We start from the raw sequence: 20,336 nt of genomic DNA on the forward strand, positions 1-20,336 counted from the left end.
TATGGTTAAAGGTTCAGATAAACTGACAATTCACATGTAGCACTGAGCCAAACCATTGTTTAGCACAAACCAGCAGGTTTCTGACAGAGAAATAATCACTGCTTATAAGACTATGCACAATAGATTATTGAGGAGGACAGAGATGGAGAATGTTTTTAGTGGCTCAGAAACAGACATTAACTGATGTACGGATGTGAAGAATCTCAACTTTACAAGTGAAGTGAATTTATTCCGCTCCATCTCTTCCCCAAAAGATACCTTAACAAGCTATATCTTCCAATCCTTGACAAGTTTTTCTATTTCTATTTTGACCTACAAATAAAGTATTTTTGAAATGAATTGTGGACATCATACTGATAAGCAGGATTTTTATTCTCTACCGCTTCACAATGTTCAATACATTGCTTATGTAAGTGCTGTGAATACCTCTTAAGACAACTGATGCGTACAGTGAGCTCTGCGATTTACGTGACTAGCACACAATACCATCAGTGTAAATGCAGACTTAGTTCTAGCATGGCACTAAGCTAGATTTAATATATCCCAAATGTCAGAGCTGGATTTTAAAGTAATTCTGCTTTCTCTGTAATACATATTGAGCATTTTCAGTATCCAGAGGAATCATCAGATGAAAAAAAACAAATATTTAGCTAGGCAATATCTAGAAGGGTTGCCTCCAAGATCAGGCTTGCTGAGAGAAAAATACCATAGTTGAAGATTCTGTAAGCTTATTGCCTAGAGAGTTTAAATTATTTTAGCCGGAGCTCAGCTGTGACATTTGGGCTATGTTAATTGAAGCGTAGCACCATGCTAGAATCTGGCCTGCATTCATACAGACTGTGTTGTGAATTTCAGTAGGACTTCTGCTACAGACGTTTATGTGATCAGTTCCTCAGCCGTGGTCCTCTGCTCCGAATATGAATCCATTGTTTCAGATCAGCATAGGTTTTGATCTGGAACAGTTGCCTTGGGGCAACTGCCATTTTGCTATCCAAAAACAACTTCAAATGCTTTTCCATTGCCATTAATCAAATGGCAAGCCTTAAGTCTCATGAACATAGTCTTAAATCGGATAATCTTTTTTTGTGATGCTATGTGGGTTGCTCTTTTGTGCTGAGCTGTGGTTGGTTGTATAGTTAGTGCAGTGTTGTTGTATATGCAACTACATAGGAAGCTGCCATGCCTTACTTCCCTTGCCCATTATTGTCTCTTCTGACTGGCAGTGTCTGTCCAGAATCTGTGGCAGGTGTTTTCCCATCACCTGTTACATTAATTGGAGGTGTGATGGACTGGCCCTGGGACCTGTGATGTGCAAAGCATATGCTACATTCACTGAGCTGTAGTTGATACACTGTGAATTAGGTCAGTACAGAGGGTTGCTTATGTAGGCTCTTTGATAAACCACAGTCTCATCATGCTGGGTGAATTTAAATGTTTGCCAGCCATCAGGAAAACAATTTATATCCCTCATAAATATTTGAAGCTTAAAGATGGTGCAAGAGTGCTTATCAATTTAATTTTGAAATAATTTGGGGGTTTTTTTGCATGTTAACGAGGCTAATGAGGGGTTTAAACAAAATCTTAGAAGTTGCTTACATACTGCACCATCTTTTCTTTTTAATATACAGCTGTTTTAAAATTAAATAAATCTAAATGCAACTTTGCAAGCTGTTCTGCAATTACACCAAAATTATCAAGCTGCTGGGTAATTAAAGTGATTTCAAATATGCCTTGTTGTGCAGTGTCTTGTATAATTATGTTGCTCATCAAGCATGAATGTACATCTAGGTGTGTGTGTGTGCGCGCGCAAACACACACACACACGCCCCTTTATAAACTGTAAATGTATTTTCACATTTTCTCCAGGCTTCATTATACCAACTGCAAAAATGCAGGAGGAGACCATGGCCGGGGAGATTATTTATTTAATAATCTGGTTTGGGGAAGGCATTTTGATAGTATCTATTTATTTCAGTTATATAATTCATTGTTACAATCCGTTAACAATACTCCCATGGCAGAGAACATGAATCTAGATGAACAATGTGTTCCATTTGTGTTTTTGAAATGAATGATAAAATGTAAAATAGAGAATACTTTTACATTAACTGCCAATGTGTCATGTATGTATATGTGTGCGCATGTGCATGTGCATGCACCCAAAATATTTCTGCAGTGTTACAGATAACAGTAGCTAGCTTGGTCTTCTGTGTGAATAAACCAAGAGCAACTATTTTGAATGAATAAGCTGGGTAAATCTAGCCTTGCAAATAATTGTAGGAGCTGCACTATCATCCCATGGTTAGTGTATAGTGGCTGGGGGGCATGGGGCTGGGGGAGATATTGGGTAGCTTGCTACATGTTCACTGCCACCATCCACCAAAGGCCTTTAAAATAACACATTTGCCCTGATGTATTGCTGACTGACAGCAGATTATCTCCCGTTCGACCAAAACCTATGAAAAGGACTTTCCATCACATCCAGTCCAATGAGTCCTCTGGCCATTGGGTAGATAGTGGAGGCAGCAGGCTTTTATGATGAGGTCTTTCTACACATCACCTCTATGGAGGCACTACTCACAGATACCAGCCCAAGCAGCATGGGTTTCGTAGCAGAGGCAAGGCAGCAATCACTAAGTACCTCTTTGGGATGACTCAAGTGAAGCAGCTTGCAGAACAAGTTGGGAGAAGAGGCATAATGGAAATCAAGATTTATTCCATGCTTTATTTAGACCCACCCCCTCCACCTGCAGCAGGTTTTTAGACCCCCACTTCCTATTCCTGATTCCTTTATTGCTATTTGATATATCTACTGTGAACTTTTTCTTGGGAATGCTATCTGTGCAATTGCATCCATTTATTTCAATGAAGCTTGCATGGCATAAATTCCATAAATTTGTGCCCTGTTGTGAAATAGTTGATGCTTCTACTTACATATTCAAAAACTCTGTTTTTCTTGGGGGTTGCCAACTTCTTTTGTTTTATCGTTGCTTCTTTCCTGTTAAGCAAGTTCTGATCATTTCCTTTATAAAGATATGCTTCAGATTTTTTTCTGGAGTTGGTATTCCTATCCTACCTATTTGAAATTAGCCTCTCCCACTTCTATTGTTGCTGTTCCTGTGTTGTTGTTTTTAAAGACTTGAGTGCATAACATTTATTCATATTTTTAAAGGATTGTTATGATGTTATTTAATGGAGGTACCCATACTTTTCTCTGTGTACTTCTCAACTTTGAAGACACATTAAAAACATTCATCTCCCTATGGGGGTAAAAAATTAAAGCTTGGTAATTCAGAATTGTGTGATTCCGGCTATAATTAAATGTGTTCATAAGAACAGAGAGTCACACCAGGAGATTTTTCAGTCTAGCCTGAAATTCCCAGTTTTGCCAACATTGAAAGTATTTTTTCATTTGCTGATTAAGCAATATAAAGCAACAGTGTGCCTTTCAGATGTTTTCCATAACAGTCAGTTATACCTGCAATTCATTTTAGCCAGCTTATTTGGATTTAAGGCATTTCTGTTCGTTGATTTGTTGGTTTAAAAAACCTGCATTTGTTACATATGTTATTTTGACTACAAAATTACGAATTTGAATCCAGCTACAACATTACCACACAGAAGGTTGTTGAAAAAGCTTCAGTTAAGCACATAACCTACACGAAAACTCAGTTTATCATCCTATAGAAAATAGCAAGTTTGGGCAGCATTGAAGAAACTTTATTCATCAGCACAAGGATATCTGCTTGTGCAACAGAACTCCACCCCTCCTCTCTCTGCACATATCCTGTTGCATCCCAAATCTGCTCCAGAGAGTTGAGGGAACTACCAAAACATATATGGGGAGGCACGGGGAAGGATAGTGGGAGAAGTTTCCTTGTGCAAACAGAAATCCTTGCACTGTCAGAGTGAGTTAGTTGGATACCACCGCTTATTTTTAATTGGAACAACTCTGAGAGTTTACCTTTCCCATCATGGTATTGCCTGAATAGCAACTCAGGGATATGCATGTTTGTCCTTGCAATAATACCCATATCTTTTCTCTCACCTTCATGCCAAGGTGAATAGTTATTTAAGATCCCTAAATCTAGGATCAAAACAAAGCTGTTTAGATGGGCAAGGAGAGATAACTAGTGCTTCTCTCCACTTTCTCTCTTAAGAGATAGATGGTTGCTATGGTGATAGCTGCTCCCATCTCATCAGCTATAACCTGGTTTTCCACATCAGCTGAATCACTGCAAGCAAAACATTATCTTTATTCAATCATTAGATATAATATTGTTATATTATTTGTCTTAAGCATCAACATATTCACTTTCAATATTAGCTTGCCTAGCATATATGCATATATAGCACGCTTTTATTCAAATAACCCCAGGTTTATATAGAAAAACTTAAGCTATAGCATTTAAAGAAGAATTTATGGGTAGGAAGATCAAACCATTAGCTGTAACTTAAAATACATGAAATATAATCCCCAACAGACAATATAGTGTAGGGAAAACTACACAGGAAGCATTTTCCCCATTACTTCTGGTTCAGCTCTACCATTTTAGAAAGAATTATATATGCATACACAGAGACACACATAAAAATCTAGAATTTTCAGTTCAAATTTCATTGTTTACATTTCTGGGATTTGTAAAGTGCATTGAATTGTTGTATGAAAATAAATAACACTGCATGCCAGTCATCATCTGTGTTCTACAGCTTGAAGTCATTTCCATCAACTAAATCTTCCCTCTTGAACTGGAGTACTCCTTATCACAGATTCCACTCTTTGCTTCCAGCAGTATTTCAGAAGAGTTCAAAAAAGGTTGGAATTCACTCCAGTGCACTGACGGTGACTTAATAACAAGACATTCAAATTACAAGTTATCTCTTAGTGGTGGTGTGTTTCACTCAAACTTATTTCCTAGCAAGGCAGTGTATATCACTTGTCATTCAATAAGGCAAAAAATATTTTTAAAGGTAGATGACTCTCACCTTCATGGGCTGACGCTATTTTCCTTCTTAAATATTTAAGGTGGGTTGGTACCATTACATCTGAATTACCATAATTGGGTGGATCTGCCCTTAGCTGCCAAACTGACTGGTTGATGCTGTTTCAGACTTGTAATGTGTGTGGCCTCTCCTTTCTGGTGTGGCCAGTTGCTACTATGAGCCAATTAGGCAAATACATACTGTAGTTTAAATATATGCTGGCAATATGCATGCTAACTGGGTGTATTTGACTGTCTGTGTAATCTGTGGCTAATTATTTAAATAAACTGCAGAACATGTAATTGGAAGTGTATATTAAAAGATGCTTCAGTCTTAGAGAGTCAGTCACTTTGTTTTGCTTACATTTATTCATTAGAAACTGAATTAGAAGTTAAGGAAAAAAGAGTAAACCATTCAGCTTAAGTTAAAATGAAATGATTCTTCAGGTTAATATGGAAAGGTCATAACACATCTCTACAAAAACACATCATGTATAATAATGATGCTGATGATAATGAATATTTTTGGAAATGTATGAATATCAAAGCAAGCAAGATTTGATGCATTCTGAACCCAAACAAGGAACTAGTAAGTGCACAATTATTTCTTTTTGCATGCATGGTATGTTTCTGTAATTTTAATTTCAATTTTCTAACCATAAGCTATTTAGATATGCTATTTAATTACTGAAATTATTTCACCTGTGACTTCATAAATACATTGGGTTTTTTATATCGTGAAACTTCTGGAAAGTATGATCCTGTGACTGAAATATTTCAGGATTGTGCTTTGCATTGTAGATTAACTACTGACTGGTTTGTAAATGATTTCTTGCCTTGCTAAAAGGACCAAACCCTGTAATATAAATTTTTTGTTGTTGTTTAGTCGTTTAGTCATGTCCGATTCTTCATGACCCTGTGGACCAGAGCATGCCAGGCACTCCTGTCTTCCACTGCCTCCCGCGGTTTGGTCAGACTCATGCTGGTAGCTTCGAGAAAACTGTCCAACCATCTCATCCTCTGTCGTCCCCTTCTTCTTGTGCCCTCAATCTTTCCCAACATCAGGGTCTTTTCCAGGGAGCAATATAAATTAGTGTTGTGCTACTGTGCCGTCTAATGCCAGCCTTGATTGAAACTAGTGCCACAAACCAGTGGCATTGAACAGACTTACTGTGGAAGAATATCCTGATCCTGATCCTTCAGTTGCCTCTTTGCTTTCTCTTGTATGCAGAGAAAGCATACTTAAGAATGGATGCATTAAGAATGGATGCATTACCTTTTCTCCTGGCAGAACTCTCTTGCTTTAACAAGTGCCAGCCAGAAAATGATTGGCCAGCATAAAGATGCAATGTCTACATCCACTGTCAGTGGCAGTATGCCTCTGAATACCAGATGCAGGGGTTCTCAAGAGAAGAGAGTACTGTTGCCTTCAGGGACTTGCTTTCAGTCTTCCCATCAGCATCTGGTCACTGTGAGAACAGGATGCTGGAATTCCACCAAAAGGGATGCAGACAATAAGGTAGTGGTGATAAACTGGACCCAGTCCGCGAGCTGAATCCTTACCTACTATGGATGCTTTTGTGGAGATGCCTGCATTGCAGGTGATGGGACTAGATGACCCTCACGGTCCCTTCCATCTTTGTGATTCTATGAAGGGCAGATTAGAATTTTTATAAATAAGTAATACTGTCAAAAGGCCATCTTTTAGCTGAATATTTCTTGTTGTTGTTGTTGTTTAGTCGTTTAGTTGTGTCCGACTCTTCGTGACCCCATGGACCAGAGCACGCCAGGCACTTCTGTCTTCCACTGTCTCCCACAGTTTGGCCAGACTCATGTTTGTAGCTTCGAGAACACTGTCCAACCATCTCGTCCTCTGTCATCCCCTTCTTCTTGTGCCCTCAATCTTTCCCAACATCAGGGTCTTTTCCAGGGAGTCTTCTCTTCTCATGAGGTGGCCAAAGTATTGTCCTTCCAGTGAGCACTCAGGGCTAATTTCCTTAAGAATGGATGCATTTGATCTTCTTGCAGTCCATGGGACTCTCAAGAGTCTCCTCCAGCACCATAATTCAAAAGCATCAATTCTTTGGCGATCAGCCTTCTTTATGGTCCTAAGAAATATCCAGAATATTTCTTAGCTGAGTAATATTTCATAGGATATATTATGGCTCATCCTTTGCACAAACATAAATAGAAAATTATTCAGTGTTGTTTCAACAAAATTCTCTTGGTGTGCTTTGATTCTAAAGAAAGGTATTTTGAATATCCATAATGTTTTGATCTTTTGGGCTGTTTGAATTCCCATAGCTCAATTCTGCCATCTGGCCATTGCAGAGTGGGGGAGATCTCCAAAGGATTTTTGGATATTATTGCATAGACTTCCATTTCAGATTAATTGTGACAAGTTGCAGTTAATCTAAAGCAGGCTTCCTCAACCTCGGGCCTCCAGATGTTTTGAAACTACAGTTGTCATCATCCCTGACCACTGGTCCTGCTAGCTAGGGATCATGGGAGTTGTAGGCCAAAAACATCTGGAGGACCAAGGTTGAGGAAGCCTGATCTAAAGCACAAGTGGAAGCTTCCGACTGCCTCACATCTGCACCAGAAGAGGAAGAGGGGGCATACTAGCCACAGACTCAGTAGAGCTTTTTCCTATACTGCTGAACTGGGGATTATCAACATGTTGCTCATGAAGCTACAGGGCCCCCTCCCATACAGAAATTATACATGAAACAAGAACTCTATCATAGCCAATAGAATTGGTTGCCATGTGTATGTTTTGTATGGTTGCAGTGTATGTTTGGTGCCCACAACAGCTTTTCCCATTTGTAAATGTGTCCATTTACAGTCCCTGTCAACTATTACATCTAAATAAGGCCAATATCTCAATAGACTACTGTGATGGAAAGTGGAGCTTTCATGTTTATGAACATTAAGATAATGAGCATTAGGATTTAATACATTTTAAAACTGAGTGAGGTTCAGATGCAAAACACTCCCATTAAGTGTAAGCATAGGGTTATTAGAAGCTGCAAGCATTTAGCTAATAAATTACAGCAATAAATAAATCACTAATTAAGACAGTACTTTTCACTCTGTGAATAAAAATCTTGGATTAAAAAGGAACTTCTAGTATTATTTTTATTTCATTTGTTGAAGTTTTCTTTCAAACACTCTCGAGTTTGCTGCAGGTCATGAGATTAAGTATAGTTGCTTTTTCCTTTAACCAAGAGGCAGCTGCCCTGCTTACTCAAGAGGTACATATTACAAAATTGGAAACAGAGTTCCTATTATCTTTCTTTCCATTTCTGTCTCTGGGCCATAGTCCTGGCTATCTGATTTACCGTACTTTTCTGTGTATAACACACACACACACACACACACACACACACACACACACACACCATGTATAAGACGCCCCCTAAAAATTTAGAAAATGGGGGGAGATTGCCCAGAGTTGCTGAGCTTTTGGGGGGATGGTGGCCTCCAGAGCTGTTGAGCTTTTTGGGGAGGTTTGCCGAATATCACTTACCCGCCTGGCCAATGGTAACACTCGCACACGGGGCAAACAGCCTCCTAACGTCTTTCCCCTCACCAGCAGAAGCAGCCTCTTGCCCGCCCAATTGCCGCAGCAACACACAAACATTGCCACCCCTTGCCAAAGACACCAGTAACACGCTGCAGAACATCTCCGGTTCGCGCCATCATCCAATCCCAAGTCTCCCCTAGGCACTACTTATGTATAAGATGACCCCCTATTTTAAACATAGTTTTTCAGTAAAAACAAACAAACAGCCTTATACACAGAAAAGTACGGTAGTTTGCTTTTTTGTTTTTTATCCAATGTATCCTTAATATTGCTGCATTATACAGCCATGGCTTTATTTAATAATTTGTGATTGTTTAGTTGGAGTTTAGTTAGAAACTGATTTATGGTTATAGACATTTTTATTTTTTGCAATAGTGGAGACGTACAATAATTTCAGTTCTGCATTTCTTTAGGGCAGGGTTGCATGTAAATGCCTCTCTGATTATTTTTTTGGTCTCTTGGTTAATAACTTTTAGTCCGTCAATTATATGCATTTTAATAGATTGAGTAATTGATTTAAATTTATGAATGAGTTTACACCTGACTAAAACCAATAGGTCTGAAGCACAAATCATACTTCTTTGCTTTTTAATTATAGAGGTATGCTGGCCTTCTATAGTAAATAATCTTACCTGTGTTTATCACAGCCTGAAACAGTAAAATTAACCAGATGTCTTATTCCCTTTTCTGTTTGTTATTTCTTGCTCTGGGTGGTCAGCCATGGTTTAGTCTCTGTTTTAGAGCCAGTACTGTATGTGGTTAACCAATTTGGGCAGAACAACTTTGGGTCTGTGTGCTGAAAAAAATGAATTACACAACAGCTTTGCTTTTAGTTATACCTTGCTTCTTTACCGTGTCAAGATGTTGATGTCATCCCCATAAAGGAAAATGTTTAACTTCTGTGGCATTTCACATTTGCAAATGTGCTTATTAATTGGGATATTTTTCATTTGTTTTATGTTCCTCCCACCCCATCCTTCCTCCTTGAGCATTCATGACTATTATTATTTCCCTGAAACATTTGAGTGTAATTTTTTTTACACATAGTGTCTCTACTTTGTTGGATTAACCCACTGAACCAAAAAAATATAGTATGAATGGTTTGTTTTACTTTTGCAAATAAATGGAGGGGGAAATGGTCCACACCAAGCTTTCTCTATCCTTGTTAAGTGGACCCCTTGCTATAATTCCAAAACATTGTTGCCCATATTGGATCTCTTGTTCTAGCTCTGCTCTGTAAACCACTGTTGTTCATTTTAATACTGTGATGTGTTCATAGTAGTGGAGTAAAGATCCATTTTTTTCAGGATCAAACTATTCCCCAATTGGCCTCTCAATCTTTCAACATGGTGTTTCATTTAAAACCATCAGGCCTCTATGGGCTTTTATCCTTTCCAGGAATCAAATTAGCTGACCTTTTTTAGATATCCTAATCACCTCATGAAAATCTTTCAGGCTCAAGCCTATTAAACATGAATGCCTTCCAGAGTCAACACTGTGCAGCAATCTCAATATTCATCTTTTCCCTTTTTAGGATCTAAATCTGAGCAACTTCATAGAATCATAGAATTGTAAGAGTTGGAAGGGACTCAGAGAACCATCTAGTCCAAACCTCTGTAATCTCTCCACACTATGAAAAAAGGTGAATTCTATGTAAGGAGTCACTAGAAAGAGGACTTAAAATAAAACTGCCAATGTCGTAAATGCCTTATACACAGTCTTAGAAGTATAACTGGAATATTGTGTATACTTCTGGTTGACGCATCTCCAAAATGATATTTTAGAGTTGAGAAAGGAATAGAAAAGGCAGCCAAAATACCTGGAACAGTTTTGACTATGAGAAAAGGTTACAATGTCAGAGGCATTTTAGTTTAGGGAAAAGACAAGTGACGTTCAAAGGAAATGATAGAGCTGAATAGAATTATGCATAGTGTTGGGAACATGGACAGACAGGAGAAACTACTGTACTGTACTGTGCTTCTTTACATAGCCCATAGTTAAAGTATGGGATTTGCTCCCACAAGCTGTAATGGTGGCCACCAACCTAGAAGGCTTCAAAAGCAAGTAAGAAAGGAGGTTCTCCCATACTCATAGGGTTGGCTACTGCAAGAAACAGGATGATGGCCTTTGGCTTTATCCTCCAGGGCTCATCTTAAGAGATGCAACTGATCTGCTTGCTAGAGAGGCCTCAACTTGAAGATGAAAACTATACCCCTGCCAGCTAGCAATGTTGATGGTCTATGCAGTGTCTGTTCAAACATCATGTGGAAAGCAAGTTCTCCTTGGAACTTGTGGAAAGGAGAAGAATATGCCTGTTGAAATGGAGCCTTCCACATCCAACAGACTTACTAATGCCTCCGTCAAGTACGCTAGCTGAGAAGGATTCCATTTCAACCAGTAGCCTAGAACATAACTGGTCAGCAAATCTACTCATGAGAAAGAAGCCCAAGATTAGGACAGGCAAGGAAATATAACTTGTCCCTGCTCCTGCCAGAATAATTGATGTGTCCTGCCTGCACTCTTGAATTTCTGTGCCTGTCACTTCTGTAACATCCTACAGTATTTGGTTCAGTTAGTTAGTATATGAGACTGACCTCAAAGGCTGTATGGTATCTTTCTATCTCCTCTTTTGACGATTTTAGACCCTTTTGTGCAACCTAAACTGTTTCCTTTTCTGTCAGACACTGGGAGAAATTCAGTGTTCTGCTGTTTTGATTTGACACTCCTGTCAGTGTCAGCATTTTGGGTTGTTAGACAGAATGATCCTCCTTCTCCTCCCCTCACAGTTCTAGGTGTTCTCTTGATCCCCTTGAGACAATTGGGGGGGCACAGCTGGAGGAGAGGGGAGAAGCCCCCACTGCACAAGCAGAAGTCCTTACTAAGTCCTTAGTAAGGTCCTCACATGGGCTTTTGCTGATGGGATTCATTTGGTTAACCCCCATCCTATGCTTTGGATTAAAATGGAAGTATATACTTTACAGAAAAAGCTTTGGTTTATTTCAGGCTTACAAAACACAGTCCAGGTTTGGATGACACAACTAGTCATAGTATTACTTGTTTGAGCTATGTGGATGCTGACCAGGGGACAGAGGATGACACACAGGGACCTGTGCAGTAGAGGGAAGGATTTAAGATAAACATGGCTTATCATTACATGTAAACACAGCCACAGTTAATGCATAAGAAACATCTGCAGAGACAGAACTGAGTCATGAAATCGTTTTTTGATTAACAGGTAAAAGGTAAAGGTAAATGACCTTGGACGGTTAAGTCCAGTCAAAGGCAACTGGGGTGTGACGCTCCTCTCGCTTTCAGGCCAAGGGAGCCGGCGTTTATCCATAGACAGCTTTCCGGGTCATGTAGCCAGCATGACTAAACTGCTTCTGCTGCAACAGAACACTGTGACGGAAACCAAACCGCATGGAAATGCCGTTTACCTTCCCACTGCAGCGGTACCTATTTATCTACTTGCACTGGCGTGCTTTCAAACTGCCAAGTTGGTAGGAGCTGGAACAGAGCAACAGGAGCTCACCCCATTGCCAGGATTCGAACTGCCAACCTTCTGATTAGCAAGCCCAAGAGGCTCAGAGAGCCACTGCTCTGTGCTGTTGCATCCTAATAGAGAAGTAGATTCTTTAAAACCCATGGTATAATAAATGTATTACTCTGTAGAGAGCTCTGACTCTTTGACCTAAAGTAGATATTCATTTCTGAACAATTTTGGGCTCTCTACTTAGAAAATAATGCTACTGTGATGATAGGCTGGGTCACTTTGTACCTCTCTAAAACACATTAATCATTCAGCCATTTGATGTAGGTTGATCAGTCCACTGGCATAACTAGGTATAGGTCATGTGGTGGTCATGTTTTAAAATTCAGTGAAGCGTTTCAATGAAAGTGTACAGGACAGAGCTAAGTACTCGCTTAACTCGGAACGTTAGAGTTTGCTTTAAAGGATCTACTTGAAATGTATTTGGATTTGTGACAAATTTTCCATTTGCTTAATGGTAGCTGGTTTGCAGTGTGTTGCAGTTTTACTTTACTTGCTGAAGAAAAAACCCTTTCCATCATCCTATCCAAACATAATGTCTTTTCAGATCGGTGGAAATTATGTGCTTGTAAACAAAGGCTGATCATGGGAAATAACACTTTAAAATATTGATATTCAGCGTTTGGTACCAAAGGCTTGAGTCATTTATCTCAGCTTGGAAAGCATGCTTTATTAGTAGAACTTTATTATAGGGAACAAACTGGACTTTTTGGAGCCTTGAACACCTGTTAAAATTAAATGAGCAGACCTGCAATTCCTGTATACAAAGGCTTTTAATATACTTCTTATGATCAGGAGTATATTGAGGTATTGTAATATTTCTTGCAATTCAATCACCAAGACATAGGTGTCAATGTTTATGTTTGGGGAAAAGGGCACAGGCTTAATCTGGCACCTGCAGGTAGAGTTGGGAATGCCCTGTGACTGAAATCCTGGAGAGCTGCTGCCAGTCAGCATAGACAGAACTGAGCTAGGTGGATCAGTGCTCTGGCTCCATATAAGGCAACTTCCTATATTCCTGTTAGGCAGGTAAGGATAGGGTAGACTGGAAATTATCTATAGGTGTTCATGGGGGACCATACGACCATGAAGGTGGAATTTGTTTTATCTTTTATAAAAGTTACATTTTGCTTTAAGTGTCAGGTAACTATAGGAAATGTTGATAGATAATAGATATAGGTAGGTAGGTAGGTAGGTAGATGATAGACAGACAGACAGACAGACAGATAGACAGACAGATTTGAAGTTGTATTGTTGCATGTCACTAGGCTCCTTAAATTCCACTAATTTAAAGAACTCAGTACATATCCTGTAGCGGTGTAATAAATAGATGCTTAAAATGTAAATGCTACCCCCCATCTTCTTTGTTTTAAGATTGTGCTTATGAATTACGTGAAGATTCCTGCAGTAGTAAAATCCCCACTAAGTGTACAATTAAATTGGCTTACATTTTGTTGTGCTCATCATGGTGCATATGTATGTACTCATGTTGTAGTAAACCATGCCCAATAGTTTGCTCTCAAACCCATTACACAATCGGAAACAAGAGAAGAGAAATGCATTCTTAGGATACTGCAGGCTTTTTTAAAATGTGAAGATAGTGGATGAGTTCCAGTGTTGCTCCATTCATAGACGCATAACTCTCTTTCTCTGACTGAAAGCTTACACCGTGAACAGTGGATACCACTCAGTAGCAACAACTTTTAATAAAAGTTTTATTTAAGGCTGTTGGTAAGCTAACATTTGGTGAACTGAACAGCTATCTTGCCACTCACTAATCATATGCCTTATTTCCCACAAATTCTTTCTCGGCTTGTTGCTTTGCAATGCAACCCACCCTGTTTTCACAAGTTCTGTATTTCTTTCTCCAACCAGCTCTTCCTTCCCTCTTCCCTGAATCTCGTACAGTGGTACCTCGGGTTACAAACACCTCAGGTTACAAACACTTTGGGTTACAGACTCTGCTAACCCAGAAGTAGTACCTCGGGTTAAGAACTTTGCCTCAGGATGAGAACAGAAATCGCACGGTGGTGGTGTGGCAGCAGCGGGAGGCCCCATTAGCTAAAGTGGTACCGCAGGTTAAGAAGGGACCTCCGGAACAAATTAAGTACGTAACCAGAGGTACCACTGTACTTGGAGATAGACTTTGCAATCACTTAAGCTTGCTGCCAGCAGTCTATACTTGCTGCTGCTCTCTCCTTTCCTTCTCCCTTATTGCAAAAAAACCATGCTAACAACAGAAGTAGCATGTGATTCTGTAGAGTTGAAAGAATTATCACTTTGACACTGGTCAGTGTTTCTCTTAATTCATTCACTGGAACTTGCCTCTTGGTATCAAAAGACGGGAGAAGAGCTATGACATCATGGCCCTGCAATACTGTGAACAATTTAGGTGTGGGGGCATGCGTGCACAGGGCCAAGCAACTCCAACCCCACCTAGTCTTTACAATTGATTTCAATGTATTAAGGTGAAATTTTAAGCTAGATCTTTAATGATATATTTGATCTTGCAAACAAAAGCAGCAAACAGAATTGTGAGTCTTCTCTTTCTGCCTTGTTATAATCTTATAAAGAAGTACATAAAATTGCCACCAAGGGAAGGAGACCTGCACTAGGAGAAACTGCTTCTGCAGCAGCATTGATGAAGGCAGTTAATGGAAATATTGTTATTTACTTACAAGACACGGTGGTGTGGGGAGCAGCGCAATTGATAATTTTCATTGTCTAACTGGATTTCTCCCCTCCAAGTAAGTATTGGGCCTTTATAGGATAACACAATTTAATTATTGTTACAGGATTCCATTATCATAATGGTATTTTACCTTAGCCCATTTATATATTGTTCATTGTTAATGTTATTTGTTTTATATTTTTTGGCACATTTGGAACCTTGATGAGATTCTAGTATACTGGAAGCAATATATTTATGTGCTGGTCATTTGGAGTTGGGTAATGCTTTTTACTCTATCTTTAATTTTGATATTTACCTGTGTAGTGTTGCAGAATATATGTCATTTTCAGTTATATATTTTATACGGATTAATTTATCAAAGTTTATACTCTGAGTGTTAAAGGCTTGGAGCAACCAAATTATGAAAATATGGGTTTCAGATTTTATTAGAAAAGATAGCCCTCACATTATTTTTCTAAAAGAGATACATAGATGTAATCCACATACACAAGACTGTTTTGATTTCTCAAACCTGGTGTATGTATGGCTTCACTCGTCTGTGCTGTTAAGTAAAGGGACTTGGCCAGCATTGAATTCTGGGTGCGTATTTTAACCCCCAGCAAAGGCATTCAGAATCTTAATTCATACCTGGAAAATTCATTCCAGGTTCTCTTAGTGAAATGTGGGAAATAGCTCAACATACTCAAAACGATCAATTGATTTTAATATATTTTAATTCCGGAGCTATTTTAAAAAGTGAAAACTGAAGAGGTTCTTTTTATAAGACGAGTAGATATACCCATAACAGTGATGACAGAAACAGCACATTCTTATTCCATCTGTCAGTACTTTCTGTACAAAGATGTGACGCACAAGAGTTCTGATAAATGTCCCACTGTGTAGGAGTCTGCACTTACCAGAAGGATGATCTGTTCAACAGAACACAGCATCAGTAATCCCCTGCTTGGTGTTGCTAGACTTAGAAGAAAAGGCCTGGCATTGGACCTAGAACCATATTGTCCAAATTCTTTACTCTCTAAATCACTTCTCTCCCAGGAGCTTGTTTAGGCTCAGGATGGCTCAGTCGGTACAGCATGAGACTGTTAATCTCAGGATTGTGGGTTCGAGCCCAGAGTTGGGCAAAAACTTCTTGCGTTGCAAGGGGATGAATTAGATAACTCTTGTGATCCCTTCCAACTCTACAGTTCCAGGGTTCCATGGTTCTGTGAAAGAGCAACCAGGCCATAACTGCAGCTCTGTGCATGGAGAAGTTATCATCCAGCAAAGTCTGAGGCAAAATTGGTGCTTTTCATTGTTTACCAGCCATGCATACACCTGTTCGCACCTGGTGCAAGTGGTTCTCTGCAAGCAAAAATTTCCTTTCTTTCAACAGAGAAAGAAAGAATTTTTCAAACTCTAGTATGAGTATGGAAAAATCCAGTGAAGGTGAAGGGAAATCATCCAGAATAATATATATATTATATTGTTATGTAACAGTTTGAGTAAAAATCACCTGTAAAACATTGAAAATACCAGTCTATTATATGCACATTAATACTATATATATAAAAACAGACACCCAGGGTTGAATTCAGTTAAGTCATTGCACTTGTAGAATGACTTCCACTTGTACAAGGGAACTTCTCCTCCCCAAATTTTGTTAGCATAAGAAGCCCTCTGATGAGGCGGGAGAAAGGAGGGACCCTAACTTCCAAATGTGTGTCTATGTTACATGCATGCAGAGTAAATTGCATGTGTGTACAAATGGTTTTACTTAACAGTGGTAAATCCTTAATGTGTGAAGCAGCTCTTGAATGAAAGTAAGTACAAAATAACTCAAAACAGAGACAAAAAAAAACCCCTCAGCAGAAGCAGCTGAGATTCAGAATCGGAATGGAGAAAGGAAGTCTTACGGAAAGAATGGCATAAATTATAACAAACCTCAAATGCCACTCTCTACTTGCTGGTTTGGCAGAGAGTGAGAGGACAAATGTCAGGAAGAATGGGTGAGAGCCAAGTGCTATGGGAGGCCATAGAGGGAAAAGAGAAAAGCAGAAGGCAGGGGCCCAAGCATAGGGTGAACAGCAGGTCAGGGCAGAAAAGAGGGACTGCCAGAGCTTGAGAGTTTTAGCATGTGTTGAATTGGAATAAATGTCAATGATAGTTAGAAGAACAGTAGAAAAAGATAAAGAGTGAAGATAAATGGGAAATGGTGCGATAACTTATTGAAGCTAGGTTTTAACATAAAAATTAAGACAAAATTTGTGTTTAAGGCTGTTCCCTTGCAGTGGCGTAGCGTGGGTTGTCAGCACCCGGGGCAAGGAAAGTAATTTGCGCCCCCTAACTCGTGGATTTGCGCCCCCTAACCCTAACCCCCAGATGTTGCGCCCGATGCGGCCGGCACCCCCTGCACCCCCCACGCTACGCCACTGACTGCTGCCCAGATGACAGCCCCCCTCTCGGCCTCACTGATGAAGGTGTTCCAGGTGCCATCCAACCATGTTGGGGACTCCACTCGGTATTTGTGTAGTGTTTACTCCTGAGCCTTTTCTTCTCTCATAGAATCACAGAGCTGGAAGGGACCCAAGCGTCATCTAGCCCAACCCCCTCAATGCAGGAATCTCAGCTAAAGCATTCATGACAGGTGGCCAACCGACCTGTTTAAAAACCTCCAAGGAAGGAAACTCCACCACTGGGAGATCTCTCCCAAGGCAGCAGATGTTTAGGATAAGAGTTTTCTTTCTCCTAGGTGGGCTGCCTTTCCAGGTGGACAAGCTCTTCTGCCCAACCAGAGGCTACTCAGGAGCAAACCACATGGAAGTTAGGGTCAATGTGGGGGGTCGGTGCCCCCTGGGACTGGTATGGCAGGAGGGAGACAAGCGGTAGGGGGGCGCCAGAGCCAAAGAGACTCCGCAGAACCAACTCAAACTAGTTTTGCCCTTCTCCGCTGAGTTCTCCGAGGGGGAAGGAAGACGCGGGCCGGCAGGCTGTAGCCGGCCGCCGGCGCCTGTCGAACCGGAGCCCCGATCGGTCCCGAGCATCGCGCCTCCTCCTGGACGGGCCCGCTCTCCTCCCGGCTTTGCTGCTCCACCTCCTCCTCCACCTCCTCCTCCCTGCTGCTGCTGCGCGGCTCTTTTCCCTCCCGCTTCCTCGAGGGGGGCCGGCCAAACGGAGACGACGATCCCTCACCCCAACCAAGCCTCGATTGCTTGTCCCTTCCCTCTGGACTTGCGCCCCCCCAAATGTTGCGCCCGGTGCGGCTCGCACCCCTGGCACCCCCCACGCTACGCCACTGTTCCCTTGCTTGCATATGTGATGACATACTGCTTCGGTATATGTATTGTATATGTATTGTTTACAGAAAAGGTTGAGTACACACAAGTGCGAGACATGAAAATGTACTGGAAAATGAAGTGAAGATAGTTTGCTACGTGGATGGGAAATAAGGAATTCTTGTATTTGTGGGCAGGATGGGAATAACAATGCATCTTCTTTTTCACACTGAAGGAGGACTGTTTTTACCTTTTGAGAGATTTGTATTTTGACCGGCTTTGCATCCATTTACAATATTTATTCAGTTATGTTTTCAAAAGCTTTCATACCTGGAAGAGTCTAATGTTCCTTCCAGACATTTTGAACTCCCATCATTGTGGCTATTGGCCACGCTAGCTGAGGCTGATAGGACTTGTAGTCCAAAAGATCTGGAGGGCGCCCCAGTAGGCTAAGCCTACTTTATACTACATGGGTTACAGCTAGGAAGCCCATTGATGAGCTGGGCTTCTGGACTCTGTCCAAAGAGAAAGGAGGACCCTCCACTCATCTTCTAGTTGGGGCTCTGGTTGTTTCTCCTTCGTACCACACTCTCAAGGTTGTTGTTGTTTAGTCGTTTAGTCGTGTCCAACTCTTCGTGACCCCATAGACCAGAGCACGCCAGGCACTTCTGTCTTCCACTGCCTCCCGCAGTTTGGTCAAACTCATGCTGGTAGCTTCGAGAACACTATCCAACCATCATAAGTACTCTCAAGGTACTTATCACAATCTCATTTGCAGACATGGAGATGTACCCACACAAATATGTATACTAAAACACCTTTCAGGCACTCTGCTCCAAAAATTATTGCATGGAGGGAGGGAGAGCAGAATCACATCCCTGTCTGCAATGTCTTTAATGCACAGGAAAGTAAATGTCAGAAGAAGGGACCATGCTCTGTACATGTAAGTGCTTCTGTAATTTAGAGGCCTCATTGTGCAGAGCCCTCCATCAAATAGACTATCCTCTTCAAACCTCTCACTCTATCCACACACATACACATAGATGAAGGGGCTGGGTGGGATATGAGGCAAGCTGGCATGATGGTGTGCTCGCTCACTCGCTCGCTCTCACTCTCCAAGAGAGCTGCAATTCCTAGCATCCTAACAAACTGCAGTTCTCAGGATTCCTTTAAAAGGACTCACATGGAGAAGAACAGAAGAAGGCAAACTATTTTTACATTTTGTGATTTATTCACATGCTTCTTGGGAAAATGGTATACTGTTATATATTCTCATACTGTCTTCCTCTCACCTTTTATAATTTACCTGTGACACATGTTACCAGTACAGTTCCTCCTGTTATTCTTCCTTGATCTTTGGACCAACTGTATCAATGTGATTGAGGTAACAACAAATGCAAGCAAGGGCAAATAAGGTTTCAGATGTGCACCCATCTTTTCTTATGTTACTTTTTCGGCTGCTTTTGTTCTTCAAAGTGATGCCCAACTATTTATAGCTCTCTGCCCCCATGAATTTGATCCATGGTGCTGAATGGTTCATGTCAAATGCTCGAGGGGGGTGAATCCAGGGCGTAGTAGCCATGTTAGCTTATTGTAGTAAAAACGACACAGTGGTCCACATGAAGTTTTGGCATAGTAAATTTGTTAGCAAAAATAACAATATTGTGGCATTTTAAGCACTCTGCTACCTTTACATTGCTCTGCTTTTTTGTCTGTAGTGGCAATATGCCTTGTGTGGCATATTGCATATTGCCTTTAAAATTGGTGTGTTGAATTTTATATGGTAGCTATCAGTGACTACTAGCCAAAATGGCTATGGCTTATTTCCACTGTGGGCAGCAATAGGCTTCTGAATACCAGTTGCCAGGAATCACAAGTTGCTTTGCTTTTGGGCTTCCCAGGGGCATGTGGTTGCCCCCTGGGAGAATGATGCTGGACTAGATGGGCTTTTTTCATATTTATATGAATTACTTGTATTGATACAAAGGACAGCTGTGCTCATACACATTTTTAATGCCTTCTACAGAACTGCGCACGCAAGGGCTAAAGCTGATGCTGCAGATCAAGCCAGCCAATCTGCTCGTCAGGAGTGTGACATCGCCAGAGCAGTTGCCAGAGAACTTTCCCCGGGTTTCTACCAGCCAGGTAACATGGGAATTGAGTGAGTTTGCAGAGGAATGATGTTTTCTACAACATTTTAAACAGATGGATGTGGGACAGGGAGAAGACAACCCAAAATTCCCATTGTACCAGTTGATTTTTGTTGCACAAGCAA

The 20,336-nt window shown here is 40.6% G+C and overlaps 1 protein-coding gene across 3 annotated transcripts in view; it reads left to right on the plus strand.

The window, feature by feature from the left end:
• Window positions 1-20,336, plus strand: part of JPH1 (junctophilin 1) — a 61,316-nt gene that overhangs the window by 25,167 nt on the left and 15,813 nt on the right. For all 3 annotated transcript variants that reach the window (XR_014513886.1, XM_083451092.1, XM_083451093.1), the window contains exon 3: window positions 20,088-20,206. Coding sequence is in view for 2 of the 3 variants with exons in the window: in XM_083451092.1 (XP_083307218.1) it covers window positions 20,088-20,206 (119 nt within the window). In the remaining variant the exon portion in view is untranslated. The remainder of the gene's footprint in view (window positions 1-20,087; window positions 20,207-20,336) is intronic.

Source organism: Podarcis tiliguerta (genome assembly GCF_965153285.1).
Source record: "Podarcis tiliguerta genome assembly, chromosome: 7".
In the NCBI taxonomy this organism is placed as follows: Eukaryota; Metazoa; Chordata; class Lepidosauria; order Squamata; family Lacertidae; genus Podarcis; species Podarcis tiliguerta.